This window comes from Danio rerio, chromosome 19, assembly GCF_049306965.1.
Source record: "Danio rerio strain Tuebingen ecotype United States chromosome 19, GRCz12tu, whole genome shotgun sequence".
Classification (NCBI taxonomy): Eukaryota; Metazoa; Chordata; class Actinopteri; order Cypriniformes; family Danionidae; genus Danio; species Danio rerio.
Window position 1 is genome coordinate 21,499,178 of NC_133194.1, and position 23,715 is coordinate 21,522,892.

The following is a 23,715-nucleotide window of genomic DNA, read 5'->3' on the forward strand; positions in this document are numbered from 1 at the left end:
AAATTCTGTTATTTTTGTCATAAGAAAAGTAGCAAATTAATTACGCATGGAAAAATCATTGTTAAACTCACATTTTGACGTAAAAAAGACGGATAAATCAGACCAAAATACCATAATATGTGGGCATTTAACATAAAAAGATCAATCGATTCGATACTTGAGTGACAGAAGACACAATTTGAATTAGGATTACCAAATTTAGAAACAATCTCGTTAGTGGGGTAGATATTGCGTAACACTACCTTTGTTTGGAATTTGTAAGGGAAGAGCTAGCTTTTTTCCAATTAATTTTATCTATTAGAGAATTCCAAAGAAATGCTTCCCTCTGAGTAATTATTTTCTTTGACAGAAACACATTTCTAATATTTTTATAATAACGTAAATAGCTCATTTAAGTTGTAAACGTTTGTTGACGTACTTCCGGTGACGTATTTGTTTTGAAGAAGAGTCAAAGGTGGGAGCGTCAGGCGGATCCGGGCGACAAGTTTTTTGATCAGATCGAAGCATAATTAGCTTCGTCTTTTGAGATTAAAAAAGTAGTTATACGAAACAGCTGAAAAGCGCTCTCTAGTTGGAAGAGTACTTTCGCAGAGGTATAATGGAGGCCGTTCCCAGGATGCCAATGATATGGCTGGAGCTTAAGGAAGCGGGGGACTTTGAGTTTAGTCCCACTGTCAGACAGGTGAGCCCATTTTTCAGGCTGTCGTACAACAGTGATCAGCTTTTTATGATTGTTACTGTTTCTGACTGACAGAAGTATGTCTAAAAGTGTTTTTGCGAAAGATTAATATGATGTAAGGTGACACTTTTAATTGATCACCAGTTAGAACTTTATTATGAAAGATTGTTGTCGCTTTTTATTCCATTTTCTTCATGTATGCCAAGCTTCCTTAGCACAATTTACATTTTAAAAAGCACTAAGTAATTAAAGATAACCTGGCTTTTTGAAACATATAGGAGTCTTTTTCAGTGCAAGTATTGCAAAACAGTTATTGCGCAGTTCTTTATACCGTTTTTTCTTTTTGGCAAGGAGCTGTATTTTTCTTTCAAGTGCAGAATTACTTTTAAATCTATTTAGCAGCAGTCATAAAGTGTAAATGGACATTGTCGTCATTAAACCAGCAAGCATATAGCATGTAACATGGCCATTTGAAAACCAAATGATCTTCTTCACATTTGCATTGACACCACACTACAAACTTTTAAAGACGTGTTCATGGACCCACGCATTTAACATATATTAAAATCAACATTTAACCATTTGATTGTTGTTAAAGTTTAGATTGTTATAAAATGTTTGTTTTCAGTGCATTGTTTCAAAATGTTATTATGTACAGAAGGTCAAATAATGAAAAATTAAACACGTCACCATTTTTCTCAGAAAATATAAAGCTGCTGTTGACTTGCAGTTTTCACCAGATGTCATTAACAAGTAAAATAATTGATACATACAAGAAAATAAACTAATAATTAGTATAGAAAATTAAGTTATTTCTAAACAAGTGCAGTGACACCAGAAAAAAGCAGTGAAACACATGAAGAAAGGGAGGTGTAAAAAGACATAGAAAGCGCAGACAGCAGCTGCAATTTCTCAGTAGCTAAAAAAGCAACCCTGCCTCTCGTCAGTGAAAATTAATTAATTAATTAGTTGCTTCAGTCCCAATACTAGGCATGTCATGATAAATGGTTTCAAGGTTTATTGTGCTTTAGAAACGTCAAGATTTAAAACCTCAAAATCTTTCTGTTATACTGTTCCTTGGATATATGTAATTTCATATATATATATATATATATATATATATATATATATATATATATATATATATATATATATATATATATATATACATAGATTTATTTATTTATTGTTTTTTTTTATTTTTACATGTTTTTACTAATATTTTAATTAGTTTTTTTTTTTTTTTTTTTTAAGAAAAGACCTTAAAGGACTATCCACATCATAAGCTACTGGTTAACCCATGATTCTGAAAAAGTCAGAACATCGTATAGGCCAACTATATATCTGAACAGTGCAGTGGCTTACTTTATATCCAAAGACAAGAAAGAAATTCAAATATGTCTTTTTTTAAAGTTGTAAAGAAATCTGTCTGTTTCAAACTAATGAATATAGCGGAGATCAATAATTTGTTTAAATTATTTAGACATGTTTACGGTTCCAAAATATTTAAAATGTTTCTTTATATAGAAATATACTGTTCACTTAACAAAAGTTGTTGCAATTTGAAAGTTAAAAAGCAGAAATTTAAAAAGAACATATTTTAAAGCAGTAATCACAATGTCGTGATATTTTTATCCAAGGTTATACCGTCAGAATCTCACACCGGCCCATGCCTACTAAATACCTACATTAGCAGGAAGGCATATCAGCTAGATGATGAAAAATCCCAAATACAGCCAAGGAAACTCCAGATTGGTTTCAGAAAAAGCTGCTAGAATGACCCAACCTTTGAAAACTATATTGAAGTAATATGGGGGAAAAGGTCATATACTGTATGATCAATGTATGTGACTCCATTTTCCATACAATCAGTGCCTTAAAGCTGTCATTAACAAAAAAAGGATTTTATACAAAGTATTAAATATGTTTCAGTTGTTCATTAATTTTCTCATTGGGTCATCCAATTGTTGAATTGTCACTTTTTTCCTTGATATTTTTAATTTGTTTTAAATGTATGTTTGGTTTGTTTGGATTTTTACCTAAATCTGGTACAATTTCATGTGAACAGCTCCTTTAGAAATGTATTTACCAGGAAAACTTATCATGTGTTTTCAGTACTTCTTTTACCTAATGTATCCACAGTACCATCTATTCAGTTCAATAGACAATGAAGCTATTATAACAATAAATTATTTATTGTTAAATTACTTGAAATAAAATGATATAAAATACTGTTAGTACTACTAGCATCTTGCTTGACTTTGCCATTATTTGACTGTATGTCAGAAATACTGGTTTCAGAAAAATATGACAGTGTCTTTTCTTCCTCGTATGTCCTAGTACATTGAAATAAACTATGGTGAGAACCCGGAGAACTACAGCGAGGCACTGAAAAGACTGGAGCAGCTTAGACAAGTGGGTATATCAGTGGAATTATAGGAAATATAGTTACACACTTGCATATGGCTGCAGTTAATGAGTAATAGATAAAGGTTGATGATGATGAAGATGATGATGATAATAACTGCTTTGAAATCTCTCTCATTCTCAGAGTGTAGTAAACATCCCAAGGGATTTTGAGGGCTGCAACACTCTTAGAAAGTACTGTGGTCAGCTGCACTTTCTGCAGAGTCGTGTTCCCATGGCAACTGGGCAGGAGGCTGCTCTGCCTGTGACATGGTAAAGATCATACTTGTTACAGTCAATGTGCATCATTTAAGTTTTTTTTTTTTTTTTTTTATATTTTCTGCATTTCATCTTCTTTCAGGACAGATATCTTCACAGGGAGGAATATCACACATGAGGATATTAACTATGAGCATGCTTGTGTCCTTTATAACCTGGGTAATATAAATACAATCAAAGCATCAGCATAAAAAATCTAATCAAAACTTTGTCTCTGTTTTGCATAACAAACTGCAATTAAATTTGCTCTAATCTCTAATCTGTTTTAGGTGCTTTGCACTCGCTGCTGGGAGCTGTGGATAACCGCCTATCTGAAGAGGTGAACATGGGATTTATTCTAACTTATACTTAAAATACAACAAACAGTAACTGAAATAAAGTAAAATGTTCAATGTACAGAAGGTCAAATAATGAAAAATTAAACACGTCACCATTTTTCTCAGAAAATATAACATAAGATAACATAAATCAGGTATTAGAAATTAGTTATTAAAATTATTATGTTTAGAAATGTCAAAAATCTCTCAGTTAAACAGAAATTGTGGAGAGAGAAAAAAACATGGTGGCCAATAATTCTGACCAGTATATGTTTGCATATATATATATATATATATATATATATATATATATATATATATATATATATATATATATATATATATATATATATATATATATATAATGAAAAATTATTAGTCCTCCTGAATAATTTTTCCTCAAGTTTCTGTTTAACAGAAAAAAATATTTTTTTGACACATTTATAAAAATAATAGTTTATAATCTAATTTCTAATAAATGATTTTTTAAAACCTTGTCATAATGATAGTACATAATATTTTAATGGATGTCTTTCAGGATGCTAGTATTCAGCTAAAAGTGCAATTTTAAAGCTTAACTAGAGTAATTAGGCAAGTAAATGTTTAACAGTGGTTTGTTCCGTAGACCGTCGACAAAAAATATTGCTTAAGGGGGCTAATATTATTTACCTTAAAATTGTTTTATAAAATTCTTAACTGCATTTATTTTAGATGAAATAAAACAAATAAGATTTTTTCCTTAAAAATTGAGAAAATACTGTGAAAAATTCCTTGCTCTTTTAAACATCATTTGGAAAATATTTTAAAAAGAAAAACAAATAATAACACGGGAGGTTTTATAATGTTGACATCAACTGTATATAGAAGTTAACATTTGAAGGAGATCAAAAAAGTTGATCAAAATTGTCCCAAAAAAGGATGTTGTTCAAAATGGTGTTGTTCAATAGTTGTAGTACAATTTTGATGAAAGGTTTTGACCAACTTCAAATATATAAATACATCAACTGCAATCTGCAGCATTTTATTATTATTATTATTATTATTATAATTATTATTAATATTTAATCAGTTATCAATGCTTTCTTGCATCTAACTTGTAGGCATTATCATGTGCATTCTTCAATTACCATGTTTCCTCGTGTTATCTCAGATGAAATGACTGAATCACAGTGCACATATCAAAGTTTCAAGCACAACCACACAATATGCTTTGAAAATATACACCAGCATAGCATCAGTATATTTGAATAAAGTGTTAAGATATAAATATTTCTCTAACCGAATGCCTCTTGTTTTTGTTTTGGTCTGTTGGTGTGTTAAGGGGATGAAAGTGTCCTGTACTCATTTCCAGTGTTCTGCTGGGGCTTTTGCTTACCTTAGAGACCACTACAGTCACAGCTACAGCTCTGACATGAGCAGCCAGGCACTGTCCATCAACATCAGCCTCATGCTGGTAAACAAACTCTACCAAACAAATGCTGCATTTCAGTTTCCAGCTACTTTGTGGAGTTCACTTGAATCAGGTGGCTACTATTTTAAGCCCTCATCCCTTTTTTATTTTTATTTTTTTTAAACAAGGCCCAAGCTCAAGAGTGTCTCTTGGAAAAAACTCTTCTTGACAACCGGAAGAGTCATTTAATAGCAAAGATTTGTGCTCAGGTAAGCGGTTCCGTTCATGTACTCGCCTCTAAAAATGAACTTGAGCACTTGCTACTCCAATATTAATGTCAAGTCTCGTTTCAGGTGTGTGACTATTATAAGGATTGTCTCAGGGTGTTGGAGAATTCTGAATGTGTGCCAGGGAGGATTCAGAAAGAGTGGAGGAAACTCATTAACATGAAGATCAGCTACTTCAGTGCCATCACACATGTAAGACCATAACATTAACCATGCAGTGCTGTATACATTATACATTTCCTAAGACACATTATTTTAATAAATGTATTGTTTTATTTCCATTAGTTGCACATGGGAAAGCAGTCAGAGGAACAGCAGAAATACGGAGAAGCAGTAAGTGTATGCTTGTGTGCGTTTAGTGCACTTTTTGACTTGGCAGTTTGGTTCGCCAACTATGAAGTGAAAACATTATTAGGTGTACATTTTAAAACGTCCAACAGCTCTGTGGAATGTGAGCCCTCTGATGATAGTGTTGTTTGTCTGCAGGTTGCATATTTTCAGTTCTCTCTTGACAAACTTAATGAGGCAATTAAACAGAGCAAGGTAACTGTTCCTAATCATCCACACACACAGCCCAGCCATTTCAACTTTTTACAGACACCTTGATGATAAAATTGCCTTTGCTTGTATAGTGTTTTATTTAATCTCAACCAGTCAAATGCATGCATGTAAATACAGTATATAGATACATACATATATATAGTCAGTTATGTTATGATTAGAAATGTGTTGAAAAAAAACTTCTCTCCATTAAACAGAAATTGGGCAAAAAAGATAAACGGGGGCTAATAATTCTGACTTCAACTGTATGTGGTCTTGAATATTGGTTTTGAATATTAATCACCTTGTCTCAATCACAATATTCCCAATTGCTACCAAAGAAACTGGTGGTGTGGTGTATATTAAGCATATTTACATGTGCTTCACAGGGCCAACCAGAAACTATACAGGAAGCATTGAAATTCACAATGGATGTAATTGGTGGAAAGTAAGCCACTTCAATTGTGCATTTACATTTGTGGGGTCTAATATTTAAATCACATTTGAGTTGTAAAAAATCCCAAAAATGAACATTGTTATTAATTACTCACATTTATGTCATTCCAATTCCCTGAGACTTCATTTGTCAACGGAATACAAATATATTTTGGATGAAATCCAAGAGCTCCACATAGATGGCAACAGTGCATAAAAGTCTGCAGAAACATCATCAAAACAGATCATATTCATTCAAAGGTTCAGTCGGAATATTATCAAGGTTTGAGAATACTTTTTTTATGCACATACAACAAAAATAACTACTGTTCAACAGTTTTTTTTCTCATCAGTGTCGGTGTAAAGCACATGTTCCGAAGAGTGCTATGCTCTTTATGTGTGTCACTGCTGATACCTCGGATGCACCTGTGCTTTGTTTCAAACAGAGGAGGTCAAACACAAGGGCATTTGAGGTGTACATCAGTGTACAATGCTTGTGAAAGCACACCTATACTGGCACTGAGAAGAAACTACTACAAGTTATTTATCTTTCACACACTGAAGACACATAGACCATTTTGATGATGTTTTGGTACCTTTATGCACTTTGAATAAGTCGGTAACATTTGGAGTCTATGGGGCATCAGGGAGCTCTGGGGTTTCATCCAAAATATCTTCATTTGTATTCAGAAGAAGGTCTTGGGATGGGAACGGCATGAAGTTGAGTAGTTAATAACATAATTAACAGTTCTTTGTGAACTAACCCCTTAAAAAGCGTTCAACATTCATGACATGTAATGTTTGAACTATAAGAAAAGAAGGTTTGTTACTGAATTCTTTAATACTTTTTGTCTGTCCAAGATATAACTCAGCTAAAAAGGACAATGACTTCATTTACCATGAGTCTGTGCCTAGTCTGGACACATTGGGTGCAGTAAAAGGTATAATGTCTGTTATGTTAATGTTATGTTAATCTGTTTTAAAACGATCATAGGTTTTTTGTTATCGCTTACTCCTTTGGCATCTGCTCTGCAGGTGCATCATTGGTGAAACCCCTGCCTGTGAGCCTTACTGATCAAAGTGTCACTGGTCCTGACCTCTTTTCTAAGCTTGTTCCCATGGCAACTCATGAGGCCTCATCCCTTTACAGGTCAGCTAGTGCATTGGGAACATGCTTCAGTGATGTATTATGTGCTATGCATAATGTAAAAAGCTTCTATATGTGTTCATCATCTCTTTCCTCCTCCTTTTCCCCTCTCTCTAAGCGAGGAGAAGGCAAAGTTACTTAGGGACATTGTGTCGAAAATAGAGGACAAAAACCAAATTCTTGAGTAAGTCATTCTTACGAACAATTACTAACCTAAAATGCATATTCTGTCATGATTACTCTAGAACAGGGGTCACCAAACTTGTTCCTGGAGGGCCGGTGTCCTGCAGATATTAGCTCCAACCCTAATCAAAAACACCTGAACAAGCTAATTAAGGTTTTACAAGGTATACTTGAAACACCCAGGCAGGTTTGTTGAGGCAAGTTGGAGCTAAAACCTGCATGGACACCGGCCCTCCAGGACCGAGATTGGTGACCCCTGCTCTAGAAAATGGATTCAGATTTACAGGACCGGTGAACAAACGATGATTTTTGTGAATACCCTTGAATATACAGTATATGTTGAAATATTTTCTTTTTTTCCTGTGTAGAAAATTCATGGAGTCTTTAAGCAGTGACTCTTTGTATAAGATAGACATGTTTAAGTCTCTCCCTGATGCTCTGTTGGAAAAATGTGCATTTCTCAGTGTAAGACCAGACACTGTCAAGAATCTTGTTCAAGCCATGCAAGGTGAGAGTGGACACACACAAACTGAAAATATGAGTTAAAACACAAATTTAGAAAACAAATTGCAGTGTTAGTATTTTTATCAAACATTTCAACATCAAAACATAGGTTTCATGTCCCATGTAGTTTGTGAATGGTTGTCTAATAGTTTTAAATAAAAAAAAAAAACAATTCAGTTTTAAAATGGAATTCATAATTTTCATTGTTATTTGATTTTATTAAGATGTATTTAATGACGTTCAGTAATGTATGTGTTTCAGCACTGTCTAATGTTTACACTGATGTGGGTTCATCTCTGGATGAGGTCCGTAGTGCCCTGGAAGAAGATGAGGCTGGGGAAAAGGGTTTGATAGAGCTGGTGGGACAGAAGGGATTGCCAGCAAAGCCTTCTGTCTTTCAAGATATTCAAAAAGATTTGAAGAAATATGAGGCTGCTCATCAGACAGCCAGCAACAGCAACACTGAGCTCCACAGAGCCATGAACCAGCACATCCCAAACCTGCGTCTATTACAGGGATCTGTTGAGGAACTCCGAAAGAGCCTACCACAGCCGGAACTTAGTCAAGGTAACAGTGTTTCTTACCTGAAATATGTACACTCAGGGCTTGACATTAACTTTTTGATCACCAGCCACTGTAGCTAGTAGTTTTCCAACGTTACTAGCCACTCACCATTTTCCCTAGCTGCAATTGTATTGTTGGGAAAATATGTTTTATATGCATAAATTTGACTTTGGCATGTTAAAATTACTTAATTTGAATTATGTGTTATGTCCACATGCCTCCTTGTTCATTATGGTGGCTTGAAAAGCCAACATACTGTTATCTCACGTAAACTTATTATTATGGTGGCTTGAAAAGCCAACATACTGTTATCTCACGTAAACTTATTATTAGGCTGGCTTGTGTAGCAAGCCAGACTACTGTTATCCTATTAAACTTATTATTATTATTATTATTATTTATATTATTATTCTTCTTCTGAGACTAAAAATTAAACTCTATCTCCACCTAGACCTTTCAAGCTATGACCATCAAACTCGGGTCAGACCTCCGAACTATTCTGACTCGAGTTGCTATATCCTTTCCGACTGATCCGACTTTCGGTTTCCCGAAAAACGTCCCGGGACCGTCGGAAAAATCCCATAGACGTAACATTGGATCAAACTTTGTGACCTCATAACTCCGCATCAGAATGTCACACAGACTTCTAACTGGGCTCATTTAACTCAGACTATCAAACTGCCAATGACTGATCATCTTTAAACTTTCTGGCCACGCCCTAGCAACCACTTTTGGACCCTAGAAACCGTCCCATAGACTTCCATTGCAAAAGACTCTCATTGACTTTACATTGGATCAAACTTTGTGAGCTCATAACTTTGCATCTGACTGTCCTACAGACTAATGGCTGAGCTCATTTAACTCAGTCTAGCCAGCAGCCAATCACTGATGGCCTTTTAACTTTCTAGCCACGCCCTAACAACCAGATATTGCACCCTAGCAACTGTCTCATAGACTGCCATTAAAGAGGTTCAGACTGATATTGTCATGCTGCAGTGTGATAGAGACATGGGGGTTGTTTTTAACTGTTCATACTGGCAAGAAGCTTTGATACATTATCAGTCTAAGCTGTCAATCAACTCCATAGCAACAAAACAGACTAACCTAGTAACGATATAACACTAGCTATATCTCAGCATCAAAACATCGTAGAGAAGCGGGGGTTGGCTTGTTTGACTCATGCTTACACCATCTATCTATCTATCTATCTATCTATCTATCTATCTATCTATCTATCTATCTATCTATCTATCTATCTACCTATCTGTCTATCTGTCTATCTGTCTATCTATCTATCTATCTATCTATCTATCTATCTAGGCTAGTTAGTATCTATCTATCTATCTATCTATCTATCTATCTATCTATCTATCTATCTATCTATCTATCTATCTATCTATCTGTCTATCTACCTCTATCTATCTGTCTATCTATCTATCTATATATCTATCTATCTATCTATCTATCTATCTGTCTATCTGTCTATCTGTCTATCTGTCTATCTATCTATCTATCTATCTATCTATCTATCTATTTAGGCTAGTTAGTATCTATCTATCTATCTATCTATCTATCTATCTATCTATCTATCTATCTATCTATCTATCTATCTATCTATCTATCTATCTATCTATCTACCTCTATCTATCTGTCTATCTATCTATCTATATATCTATCTATCTATCTATCTATCTATCTATCTATCTATCTATCTATCTATCTATCTATCTATCTATCTACCTCTATCTATCTGTCTATCTATCTATCTATATATCTATCTATCTATCTATCTATCTATCTATCTATCTATCTATCTATCTATCTATCTATCTACCTCTATCTATCTATCTATCTATCTATCTATCTATCTATCTATCTATCTATCTATCTATCTACCTCTATCTATCTGTCTATCTATCTATCTATCTATCTATCTATCTATCTATCTATCTATCTATCTATCATCTATCCATCCATCTATCCATCATGCTAACAATTTGCTAATTCATGCTAGAAACATGCTAGTTACATGCTAATTCACACTAGAATCATGCTAGTCACATGCTAATTCATGCCAGAATCATGCTAGTCACATGCTAATTTATACTAGAATCATGCTAACAACATGCTAATTTATGCTAGAATCATGCTAGTCACATGCTAATTTATGCTAGAATCATGCTAACAACATGCTAATTCATGCTAGAATCATGCTAGTAACATGCTAATTCATGTTAGAATCATGCTAACAACATGCTAATTCATGCTAGAATCATGCTAGTAACATGCCAATTCATGCTAAAATCATGCTAACAACATGCTAATTCATGCTAGAATCATGCTAGTAACATGCTAATTCATGCTAGAATCATGCTAGTAACATGCTAATTCATGCTAGAATCGTGCTAACAACATGCTGAATCATGCTAGAATCATGCTAACAACATGCTAACTCATGCTATAATCATGCTAGTAACATGCTAATTTATGCTAGAATCGTGCTAACAACATGCTAATTCATGCTAGAAACATGCTAGTAACATGCTAATTCATGCTAGAATCATGCTAACAACATGCTAATTCATGCTAGAATCATGCTAGTAACATGCTAATTCATGTTAGAATCATGCTAACAACATGCTAATTCATGCTAGAATCATGCTAATTCATGCTAGAATCATGCTAACAACATGCTAATTCATGCTAGTAACATGCTAATTCATGCTAGAATCGTGCTAACAACATGCTGAATCATGCTAGAATCATGCTAACAACATGCTAACTCATGCTATAATCATGCTAGTAACATGCTAATTTATGCTAGAATCGTGCTAACAACATGCTAATTCATGCTAGAAACATGCTAGTAACATGCTAATTCATGCTAGAATCATGCTAACAACATGCTAATTCATGCTAGAATCATGCTAGTAACATGCTAATTCATGTTAGAATCATGCTAACAACATGCTAATTCATGCTAGAATCATGCTAGTAACATGCCAATTCATGCTAAAATCATGCTAACAACATGCTAATTCATGCTAGAATCATGCTAGTAACATGCTAATTTATGCTAGAATCGTGCTAACAACATGCTAATTCATGCTAGAAACATGCTAGTAACATGCTAATTCATGCTAGAATCATGCTAACAACATGCTAATTCATGCTAGAATCATGCTAGTAACATGCTAATTCATGTTAGAATCATGCTAACAACATGCTAATTCATGCTAGAATCATGCTAATTCATGCTAGAATCATGCTAACAACATGCTAATTCATGCTAGAATCGTGCTAACAACATGCTAATTCATGCTAGAATCGTGCTATTAACATGCTAATTCATGCTAGAATCGTGCTAGTAACATGCTAATTTATGCTAGAATCGTGCTAACAACATGCTAATTCATGCTAGAAACATGCTAGTAACATGCTAATTCATGCTAGAATCATGCTAACAACATGCTAATTTATGCTAGAATCATGCTAGTAACATGCTAAATCATGCTAGAATCTTGCTAGTAACATGCTAATTCATGCTAGAATCATGCTAGTAACATGCTAATTCATGCTAGAATCGTGCTAACAACATGCTAATTCATGCTAGAATCGTGCTAACAACATGCTAATTCATGCTAGAATCGTGCTAACAACATGCTAATTCATGCTAGAATCGTGCTAGTAACATGCTAATTCATGCTAGAATCGTGCTAACAACATGCTAATTCATGCTAGAATCATGCTAGTAACATGCTAATTCATGCTAGTATCGTGCTAGTAACATGCTAATTCATGCTAGAATCATGCTAACAACATGCTAATTCATGCTAGAAACATGCTAATTCATGCTAGAATCATGCTAACAACATGCTAATTCATGCTAGAATCATGCTAGTAACATGCTAATTCATGCTAGAATCGTGCTAACAACATGCTGAATCATGCTAGAATCATGCTAACAACATGCTAACTCATGCTATAATCATGCTAGTAACATGCTAATTCATGCTAAAATCATGCTAACAACATGCTAATTCATGCTAAAATCATGGTAGTAACATGTTAATTCATGCTAGAATCATGCTAATAACATGCTAATCTATCTATCTATCTATCTATCTATCTATCTATCTATCTATCTTTCTATCTATCTATCTATCTATCTATCTATCTATCTATCTATCTATCTATCTTTTCATAGTTTTAAAAACTGTTTAAACTAAATAAACTATTACCGTCAGGCTTTCACAAGCCAGCCTCAAAGTTTGTTCTCAAACTTTAAGAATCTAGTTATTCTTCTTCTTCTTCTTATTCTTCTGAGACTAATTTTAAATTGTATCTCCTCCTAAACTTTTCAAGCTTCATACTTCAAACTTTCGTCAAACCTTCAAACTGGTCTGACTCGGGTTGCTATATCCTTTCCGACTGATCCGACTTTCGGTTTTCCGAAAAACGACCCGGAAAATTCCCAAAATTCCCATTGACTTAACATTGGGTCAAACTTTGTGACCTCATAACTCTGAATCAGACTGTCCTACAGACTTCTAACTGGGCTCATTTAACTCAGTCTAGCCAGCAGCCAATAACTGATGACCTTTTAACTTACTAGCCACTCCCTAGCAACCACTTTTGGCACCCTAGCAACTGTCCCATAGACTTCCATTGTAAAAGACTGCCATTGACTTAACATTGAGTCAACCTTTGTGAGCTCATAACTCTGCATCAGTCTGTCCTACAGACTAGAGTCAGGCCTCATTCAACTCAGTAGCCAATCACTGATGACCTTTAGACTTACTAGCCACTCCCTAGCAACCACTTATGGCACCCTAGCAACTGTCCCGTAGACTTCCATTGTAAAAGACTCTCATTGACTTAACATGGGATCAAACTTTGTGAGCTCATAACTCTGTATCAGACTGTCATACAGACTAATGGCTGAGCTCATTTAACTCAGACTACCAAACTGCCAATAAATGATTAGCTTTTAACTTTCTAGCCACACCCCTAACTACCACATACTGCACCCTAGCAACTGTCCCGTAGACTTCCATTACAAAAGACTCTCATTGACTTAACATTGGATCAAACTTTTTGAGCTCATAACTCTGCATCAGACTGTCATACAGACTAATGGCTGAGCTCATTTAACTCAGACTACCAAACTGCCAATAACTGATGAGCTTTTAACTTTCTAGCCACACCCCTAACTACCACATACTGCACCCTAGCAACTGTCCCGTAGACTTCCATTAAAATAGGCCAAGATACATATCTTTGCAAAGCAGTGTCATAGAGACATGGGGGTTGGTTCTTTGACTAAGACAACCAACCACATTCAAGTTCACTCTGTAACCTCGCCCATAGCAACAAAACAGAATACCCTAGCAACCATTCATCAACAGCTATATCTCAGCATCAGAACATCGTAGAGACTTGGAGATTGGCTCGTTTGACTCATGCTAGCAAACGGAACTTCCTATATGCTACACATGCTAGCAGTGACTAGCTACATGCTAATATTGACTAGCCAAGTACTGTAACTTGCTAGAAATGCTTACTAAGTATAAATGTTTTATCAAGCATGTATGTGAGGCTTGCCTAGTAACCAACCAGGGTACCCTAGCAACTGCCTAGCAACCACCCAAATTACCCTAGCAACCGCCTAGCAACCACCTAGCAATGGCCTAGTAATGCCTTAGTAAGGGCCTAGCGACCACTCAGGACACCCTAGCAACCGCCTAGCAACGCCTTAGCAACTATTCAGAATACCTTAGCAACCACTTAGCAACACCTTAGCAACCACCTAGCAACCACTTGGGACACCTTAGCAACCGCCTAGCAACACCTTAGCAACCACCTAGCAACCACTCAGAACACCCTAGCAACTGCCTAGCAACGCCTTAGCAACCACCTAGCAACACCTTAGCAACCACCTAGCAACCACTCAGGGCACCCTAGCAACCACCTAGCAACGCCTTAGCAACCACTCAGAATACCCTAGCAACCATCTAGCAACCACTTAGGACACCTTAGCAACCACCTAGCAACACCTTAGCAACCACCTCGCAACCACTCAGAACACCCTAGCAACCGCCTAGCAACACCTTAGCAACCACCTAGCAACCACTTAGGACACCCTAGCAACCGCCTAGCAACACCTTAGCAACCACCTAGCAACCACTTAGGACAACTTAGCAACCCCCTAGCAACACCTTAGCAACCACCTAGCAACCACTCAGAACACCCTAGCAACGCCTAGCAACACCTAAGCAACCACCTAGCAACCACTTAGGACACCTTAGCAACCACCTAGCAACACCTTAGCAACCACCTAGCAACCACTTAGGACACCTTAGCAACCACCTAGCAACACCTTAGCAACCACCTAGCAACCACTCAGAACACCCTAGCAACCGCCTAGCAACACCTTAGCAACCATCCAGCAACCACTCAGGACACCCTAGCAACCACCTAGCAACACCTTAGCAACCACCAAGCAACCACTCAGGACACCCTAGCAACCACCTAGTAACGCCTTAGCAACCACTCAGAATACCCTAGCAGCCACCTAGCAACCACTTAGGACACCTTGGCAACCACCTAGCAACACCTTAGCAACCACTTAGAATACCCTAGCAACCGCCTAGCAACACCTTAGCAACCACCTAGCAACCACTCAGAATACCCTAGCGACCACCTTGCAACACCTTAGTAACCACTTAGCAACTAGTCAGAACACCTTAGCAACTGCCAAGCACCACCTTAGCAACCACCTAGCAACCACTCAAAACACCCTAGCAACCGTTTAGCAACACCTTAGCAACCACCTAGCAACTAGTCAGACCACCTTAGCAACTGCCTTGCACCACCTTAGCAACCACCTAGCAACCACTTAAAACACCCTAGCAACCGCCTAGTAAAATGCTAATTCATGCTAGAATCATGCTAACAACATGCTAATTCAAGCTAGAATCATGCTAGTAACATGCTAATTCATGCTAGAATCATGCTAACAACATGCTAATTCATGTAAGAATCATGCTACTAACATGCTAATTCATGTTAGTAATATGTTAATTCAAGCTAAAATCATACTAACATTCTATTTACACTTTAAAACCACTTCAAACTTTCAGATTCGGCTTTTCAAGCCACCATAAAGTTTGTCCTCAAACTTTAATATCTAGTTATTCTTCTTCTTCTTCTTCTTCTTCTTCTTATTCTTCTGAGACTAATTTTAAAGTGTATCTCCTCCTAAACTTTTCAAGCTTCATACTTCAAACTTTCGTCAAACCTTCAAACTGGTCTGACTCGGGTTGCTATATCTTTTCCGACTGATCCGACTTTCGGTTTTCCGAAAAACGACCCGGAAAATTCCCAAAATTCCCATTGACTTAACATTGGGTCAAACTTTGTGACCTTATAACTCTGCATCAGACTGTCCTACAGACTTCTAACTGGGCTCATTTAACTCAGTCTAGCCAGCAGCCAATAACTGATGACCTTTAAACTTACTAGCCACTCCCTAGCAACCACTTTTGGCACCCTAGCAACTGTCCCATAGACTTCCATTGTAAAAGACTGCCATTGACTTAACATTGGGTCAACCTTTGTGAGCTCATAACTCTGCATCAGACTGTCCTACAGACTAGAGTCAGGCCCCATTCAACTCAGTCTAGTCAGCAGCCAATCACTGATGACCTTTAGACTTACTAGCCACTCCCTAGCAACCACTTATGGCACCCTAGCAACTGTCCCGTAGACTTCCATTCGAAAGACTCTCATTGACTTAACATGGGATCAAACTTTGTGAGCTCATAACTCTGCATCAGACTGTCACACAGACTAATGGCTGAGCTCATTTAACTCAGTCTAGCCAGCAGCCAATCACTGATGGCCTTTTAACTTTCTAGCCACACCCCTAACTACCACATACTGCACCCTAGCAACTGTCCTATAGAATGTAATTAGCTGTGCTATAAAATGCTTATAATTCTAACATGCTAATGACATGCCAATCATGCTAGCAACATGCTACTCATATGCTAATCATGCTAATGACATGCTAACTCATACTGGAAACATGCTAATGACATGCTAATTTGTACTAGAATCATGCTAGTAACATGCTAATTCAAACTAGACTCATGTTAATAACTGGCCTACATGCATATCTTTGCATAGCAGTGTCCTATTGACTTGGGGGATGGCTCATCTGACTCAGACAACCAATGAGCATCTCAATATGATAATGAAGCTCACAAGCCCCGCCCCCAAATTGATTCCATAGACTTCCATTAAAATAGGCCAAGATGCATATCTTTGCATAGCAGTGTCATAGAGACATGGGGGTTGGTTCATTCGACTAAGACAACCAACCACATTCAAGTTCACTCTGTAACCTCGCCCATAGCAACAAAACAGAGTACCCTAGCAACCATTCATCAACAGCTATATCTCAGCATCAGAACATCGTAGAGACTTGGAGATTGGCTCGTTTGACTCATGCTAGCAAACGGAACTTCCTATATGCTACACATGCTAGCAGTGACTAGCTACATGCTAATATTGACTAGCCCAGTACTGTAACTTGCTAGAAATGCTTACTAAGTATAAATGTTTTATCAATCATGTATGTGAGGCTTGCCTAGTAACCAACCAGGGTACCCTAGCAACTGCCTAGCAACCACCCAAATTACCCTAGCAACCGCCTAGCAACCACCTAGCAACGGCCTAGTAATGCCTTAGTAAGGGCCTAGCGACCACTCAGGACACCCTAGCAACCGCCTAGCAACGCCTTAGCAACCACTCAGAATACCTTAGCAACCACCTAGCAACACCTTAGCAACCACCTAGCAACCACTTGGGACACCTTAGCAACCGCCTAGCAACACCTTAGCAACCACCTAGCAACCACTCAGAACACCCTAGCAACTGCCTAGCAACGCCTTAGCAACCACCTAGCAACCACTCAGGACACCCTAGCAACCACCTAGCAACACCTTAGCAACCACCTAGCAACCACTCAAGACACCCTAGCAACCACCTAGCAACGCCTTAGTAACCACTCAGAACACCCTAGCAACCATCTAGCAACCACTTAGGACACCTTAGCAACCACCTAGCAACACCTTAGCAACCACCTAGCAACCACTCAGAACACCCTAGCAACCGCCTAGCAACACCTTAGCAACTACCTAGCAACCACTTAGGACACCCTAGCAACCGCCTAGCAACACCTTAGCAACCACCTAGCAACCACTTAGGACACCCTAGCAACCGCCTAGCAACACCTTAGCAACCACCTAGCAACACCTTAGCAACCACCTAGCAACCACTCAGGACACCTTAGCAACCACCTAGCAACACCTTAGCAACCACCTAGCAACCACTCAGAACACCCTAGCAACCGCCTAGCAACACCTTAGCAACCACTCAGGACACCCTAGCAACCACCTAGCAACACCTTAGCAACCACCTAGCAACCACTCAGGACACCCTAGCAACCACCTAGCAACGCCTTAGCAACCACTCAGAATACCCTAGCAACCACCTAGCAACCACTTAGGACACCTTAGCAACCATCTAGCAACACCTTAGCAACCACTCAGAACACCCTAGCAACCGCCTAGCAACACCTTAGCAACCACCTAGCAACCACTCAGAATACCCTAGCGACCACCTTGCAACACCTTAGTAACCACTTAGCAACTAGTCAGAACACCTTAGCAACTGCCTAGCACCACCTTAGCAACCACTTAGCAACCACTCAAAACACCCTAGCAACCGTCTAGCAACACCCTAGCAACCACCTAGCAACTAGTCAGACCACCTTAGCAACTGCCTTGCACCACCTTAGCAACCACCTAGCAACCACTTAAAACACCCTAGCAACCACCTAGTAAAATGCTAATTCATGCTAGAATCATGCTAACAACATGCTAATTCATGCTAGAATCATGCTAGTAACATGCTAATTTATGCTAGATTTATGCTAACAACATGCTAATTCATGCTAGAATCATGCTAGTAACATGCTAATTCATGCTAGAATCATGCTAACAACATGCTAATTCATGTAAGAATCATGCTACTAACATGCTAATTCATGCTAGAATTATCCTAGTAGCATGCTAATTCATGCTAGAATCATGCTAGTAACATGCTAATTCAACCACTTCAAACTTTCAGATTCGGCTTTTCAAGCCACCATAAAGTTTGTCCTCAAACTTTAATATCTAGTTTTACTTTATTGTGTGTTGTGACCTTGCACAATGAGGATGAGCAAATGTGTTGGGGTTTCTTAGTATTACATTGCAATTAGTTTTATTTTAGTTTACTTTTTAGGGCTCAACACTAAGGATATTCCAATTTTCTCTCTGGCTGCACCAAACTAATTATTTCCTTGCAAAAAAGTTTAAATAATGAGGAAAAACAAGCAAAATATAGCAATATATTCACACTTTGTATTCAACAAAAATGCTCTTAAAAAACAATTTACATTTTGAAAAATTTATTCTCATGTATCTAAAATTCAGTGGTCTGTCCTGGCTGAAGGTCTCAGATCAGCAGTTAACTACATATAAATGGAGAGTCAATCTCATATTTAAACTATGTTATTGTAAAGGACGATAATTAAACCACATCATTAAAAATAACTGTTAGCAAAAGAAAACATGAAAAATATACCATGTGTGATAGTGAAAGGATGACCGCGCGCACACAATTAAGGTTAGGCCCATTAATAATCTGTTCAAAGAATGGTTTAAGTGGAAGGGAAAATCTCAAGCTCTTAAAAGCAGCAGGACTGTGGGTGTATGAGCACTGTTTTTTCCTGTCCATTTCAAAGAGGAACAATCGCACCAGTTGCGTTTTCAGGCACAGTTCTTTTATGCAAAAAAACTGGACATGGGAGCTTTAAAGCACTCAAGCGCCACACAAAGCCCTTGTAAGTGCTTAAGAATCGCTCAGGATCACCTGATCATCACATTACATCGCATCACATTCGGTATTCTATTGCTTAATTTTGCTCGCGTGAACAATTATTAGTCGTGCTGCTTTTCGATTCTAAGGTCACGCATTTGCACGCATGTTGACAAAGCCAGCGCTGGCAAATTAAAAATGATTTTCAACCAGCCAAAGTGGCTAGTGGGAGTGGATGTCTAACCCGCAGAAATCTACCCACATTTTGCAGGTGTTATTGTCAAGCCCTGTGTACACTCATGTGAAAAAGTTAGGACACCATATGAAATTCTAAGTTTTCCATATCTAGACTAGGGATACAATGAATCTAGATTTTGGTTGTGTGATTATAGTCTGAGGAATGATCACCGTTTCATGGTTATCAAGATTTCAAAATGCTAGGTTAGAAAGTCATGTGAAAACTCTTTATATTTTAAAGTGTTTTTTATTGCTGCTCAGTAACCGATTAATATAACAAATAGTAATAAAGCAACAAACAATAGCCCATTTCTTTTGACTAAAATAAGTGAAAAAAGTTTTTTTTCATTTAAACATAAGGAATAAATAAGGAATAACTTTAAACTGAAGATAAATGACAGAACAACGAATAAATAATTAAATAACAATTTATAGAATAAATGAAAACAATTGTCTTTGCCTAATGTAAACCTAAGCTACATATTAGTAATGGTTTTAGCAGTTTGTTGGGCTGGTGCCTTCAGGTGTGTGAACACAATGCCTAGGTGTGTGAACCTACACTGGTCTCAAGGTTCGGTTCGGTATGGTTACGATTATCATGACATCCATTCGGTTCAATTCAGTATACATTTTTTCTTTACAACACAAGAATTTTTTTTATTAAAATCTATAAATATATTAATATTTATATATTATTTGTTATACAATATTGTCCTTTAATATAAGCAGTAAGATATAAACAGTACATTTGGCTTTAGAAATGAAAGCGCTGTTCACTTAACGCAGTTATCACAGGTAATCCATAATAGACACAGTGTAGAAAACTCGCAACTTAGGCACGCGCGTGTCTCGATTCACAAGTATCGCTTTAACAGCGAAGAGGAGAGCAAAAGTTACCTCACAAACAGGCCAGCGGGTCAAATGTCCAAAATGTGAGTGAGAGAGAGGCAGAGATGGATTTTTACAGCATTTCTCCCTAGTAGTGAAATTTGCTGTGTGCTGTGCCATCTTCAGTGTCAACAATAGACTTTCCAGCTAACTCTTAAGCATTTAAATTGTGCATAATTATCTACCTTTTTAGTAGTCGGAGCATATTAGTTAATCACCCTCACCTTCTTCGCCATAGTATTCTACTGCGACATCGCACATAGGTGATAAATGACATCAGTATGTAATAACTTATGACTATTACTGAACCGGTATTGAATTTTCCTCGTCTGCATTGCAGTGCATCGAAAAAACTATTAATTTTGACACCCCTAACAATGTCCATCCCACATATAAAGCTTAGCCAAAATTGGGTCATGCAATTGGATAATGGTTCTCATTGGCTAATAAATGTGCACGTTTGTACTTCTAATAAAAAACTTCTTCATAATCCACAACACATGCATAGGCACATGAGTTTGTTCTAAAACTCGTTCTACTGTTGAATTTGGAGTGTGAGGCTCTTGTCTAAATTAGCTTTTACATGCACAAGGTTAGTAATTTATAAAAGTTTGTAGTAGTACACCCGAAGCTTCTCTATTTAAGGACTTTCCTCATAGTGGCACTTGTGGAAAGCTCTATTTAAGGGCTTTCCTCAAAGTGGAGAAAATTCTAAATTGACAAAATATGAATTATGGCACCAAAAAAAAAAAAAAAACTTGAACATAACTAAGGTGTTGATGTGGAACATGCTTTCAGTTTCAGTTCATTTTCGTTGACTTTAAAAAAAAACACTTTTTTTTTTTTTTTGATGCAAGGCAACCACACTGTATCAAAGGTCTTGATGTTCAGGCACTTTTTCTGCAGAGAGTTGACCTTTTCCAACTGCAGGTGCACAGAGCGCACTGTCAAAGCTACGAAGACCAGACCCCAGGCCTCATTCTAACTGAAAAGCTATGGCGAGAGCAAAAATACAAAAAAACAAAAGAAAAACTTGAACATTAAAAATTATTAATTTAAGCAGTTACTACTAAAAGTAAATCTACAGGCATCTGAATCATATGGTGTCCCAACTGGCTTTTCTATCTTGTCCTGTTTGAAGTTAAATGAATAATGACACTGTTGTGAGATATTGTGATGTTCATCTGAGGTTTGATCGTCTAAAATTTAAGACCTGCCAAGGACCTTATTATGATGTCCTAATATGGAAATTCAACAGGCTATCCTATTTGGTTTCTCATGAAGTTCAACAAATTTTTGAGTAATGGATGAATGGAAGATAAATGAATGTAATCTGTTTTGAATGTGTGCATTATCCTTAAAAAGGTGTTGATAAACCTTTCTTATATTTTAAGAGGAAACAGTTTCCTTGCAAAAAATGAAGACTATTCTTGGTAAAGTGGATGAGATGCGAAAGCAGAGAATGTCATTGGAGAGTCAACTTCGGGACCTTATTCATAAAGATGACATCACGGGAGTCCTTGTAACTACAGATCGGGCTGATTTCAAGGTTAATAATCTACCTTCTTTTTCATTTCTAAGCTGCTCTGTTATTGGACAAATGACCAGTCTAACATAAGTCTTTATCTCTCTTTGCTATCTATTTTTTAGACATTGTTTGCAGAGCAGCTGAAGAAATATGATCAGCTGAAAGGATATATAGAACAAAACTTGGTTGCCCAGGATAACATTCTAAAAGCCCTAACAGAAGCTAATGTGCAGTATGCCCCTGTGCGGAAGACACTCACGCTCACAGAGCAACAGTATGTATTTATTTGGTCAGAAACTCTGATTTCAAATGTTGAAGGGGTCCTATTTTTTGGGTGGACTAGAACATTCTTTCATGCTTGGTGGTTTGAAAAACATATTATTGTTTAGATGTTTGTTTAGATTATTCATTCATTCCTTCGGCTTCCCTCATTTATCAGTGGTCGCCACAGCAAAATGAACCACCACTATTCCAGCATATGTTTTACAAAACAAATGTCCTTCCAGCCACATCCCAGTTCTGGGAATTGTTTCGATGATTGTTTAAATAGCTCAGCTTGTTGGAGGTTTGGTGAAGGCCTGCTTTGCAAAAAATATGTTATGATTGATTAGTTGTCTTATTGTATTTTGATTGGTGAGACTGCATTTAAGTACTGCCAAGCTCCTCCCCCAAAGCAGCCACAAAGGGAAAGACTGCTGGCTGAATTTTAACCAGACAAAGACAAGCGCATTTCTTGGTAAAGATCAAAACTTATCAGACATTTCAACCTAGAAAAACTCTCTTCAGGGTGGTGTCTCAGCAGCTCCAGCTGGCGTGACTCGAGAGAAACCTAGGTATATCATAGCGGTAAAGTTATTTTTGTTTTGCCCCTCCCTGCCATCCAAATATTTGAATTTATATAGGTGGAATTTGGCCGAATTTACTTACATCAATAAAATCCCAGAAAACAACGCTCGTTGTTAAATCAAGGTTATTCATTTCATTCATTCATTCATTCATTTTCTTTTTGGCTTAGTCCCATTATTAATCTGGGGTTGCCACAGCGGAATGAACACCAACTTATCCAGCATGTTTTTATCCAACGTATGCCCTTCCAGCCACAACCCATCTCTGGGATACAACCCCACACACAGTCATTCACACTGATAAACTACGGACAATTTAGCTTACCCAATTCACCTGTACCGCATATCTTTTGACTGTGGGGGAAACCGGAGCACCCGGAGGAAGCCCACGCGAACGCAGGGAGAACATGCAAACTCACAGAAACGTCAGCATTCTTGCTGTGAGGCAACAGCACAACCTACTGCATCACCTTGTTGTAGTTCCTGAAAAAAATTCATTTATAGTGGACTTAAATGTTTGTAACTTTTTAGATATTTTTTATGCTTAAATATGCACT

General features: G+C 37.2%; 1 protein-coding gene across 3 annotated transcripts in view; it reads left to right on the plus strand.

The window, feature by feature from the left end:
* The first annotated feature begins 422 nt into the window (after positions 1-422).
* ptpn23b (protein tyrosine phosphatase, non-receptor type 23, b) overlaps positions 423-23,715 on the plus strand; it is a 47,684-nt gene continuing 24,391 nt past the window's right edge. Inside the window, exons 1-18 of one of the 3 annotated variants that reach the window (NM_001044928.1) lie at positions 423-682; positions 3,020-3,094; positions 3,231-3,358; positions 3,447-3,523; positions 3,634-3,683; positions 5,003-5,134; positions 5,260-5,340; positions 5,425-5,550; positions 5,644-5,733; positions 5,845-5,901; positions 6,288-6,346; positions 7,195-7,274; positions 7,369-7,483; positions 7,599-7,664; positions 8,032-8,171; positions 8,429-8,734; positions 22,180-22,334; positions 22,436-22,587. In NM_001044928.1, coding sequence (NP_001038393.1) covers positions 599-682; positions 3,020-3,094; positions 3,231-3,358; positions 3,447-3,523; positions 3,634-3,683; positions 5,003-5,134; positions 5,260-5,340; positions 5,425-5,550; positions 5,644-5,733; positions 5,845-5,901; positions 6,288-6,346; positions 7,195-7,274; positions 7,369-7,483; positions 7,599-7,664; positions 8,032-8,171; positions 8,429-8,734; positions 22,180-22,334; positions 22,436-22,587 — 1,973 coding nt within the window. In that variant the 5' untranslated portion in view covers positions 423-598. Of the gene's footprint in view, positions 683-3,019; positions 3,095-3,230; positions 3,359-3,446; positions 3,524-3,633; positions 3,684-5,002; positions 5,135-5,259; positions 5,341-5,424; positions 5,551-5,643; positions 5,734-5,844; positions 5,902-6,287; positions 6,347-7,194; positions 7,275-7,368; positions 7,484-7,598; positions 7,665-8,031; positions 8,172-8,428; positions 8,999-22,179; positions 22,335-22,435; positions 22,588-23,715 lie in introns of all 3 variants that reach the window. The other 2 variants (XM_005159517.5, XR_012394632.1) reach the window with 2 other exon arrangements.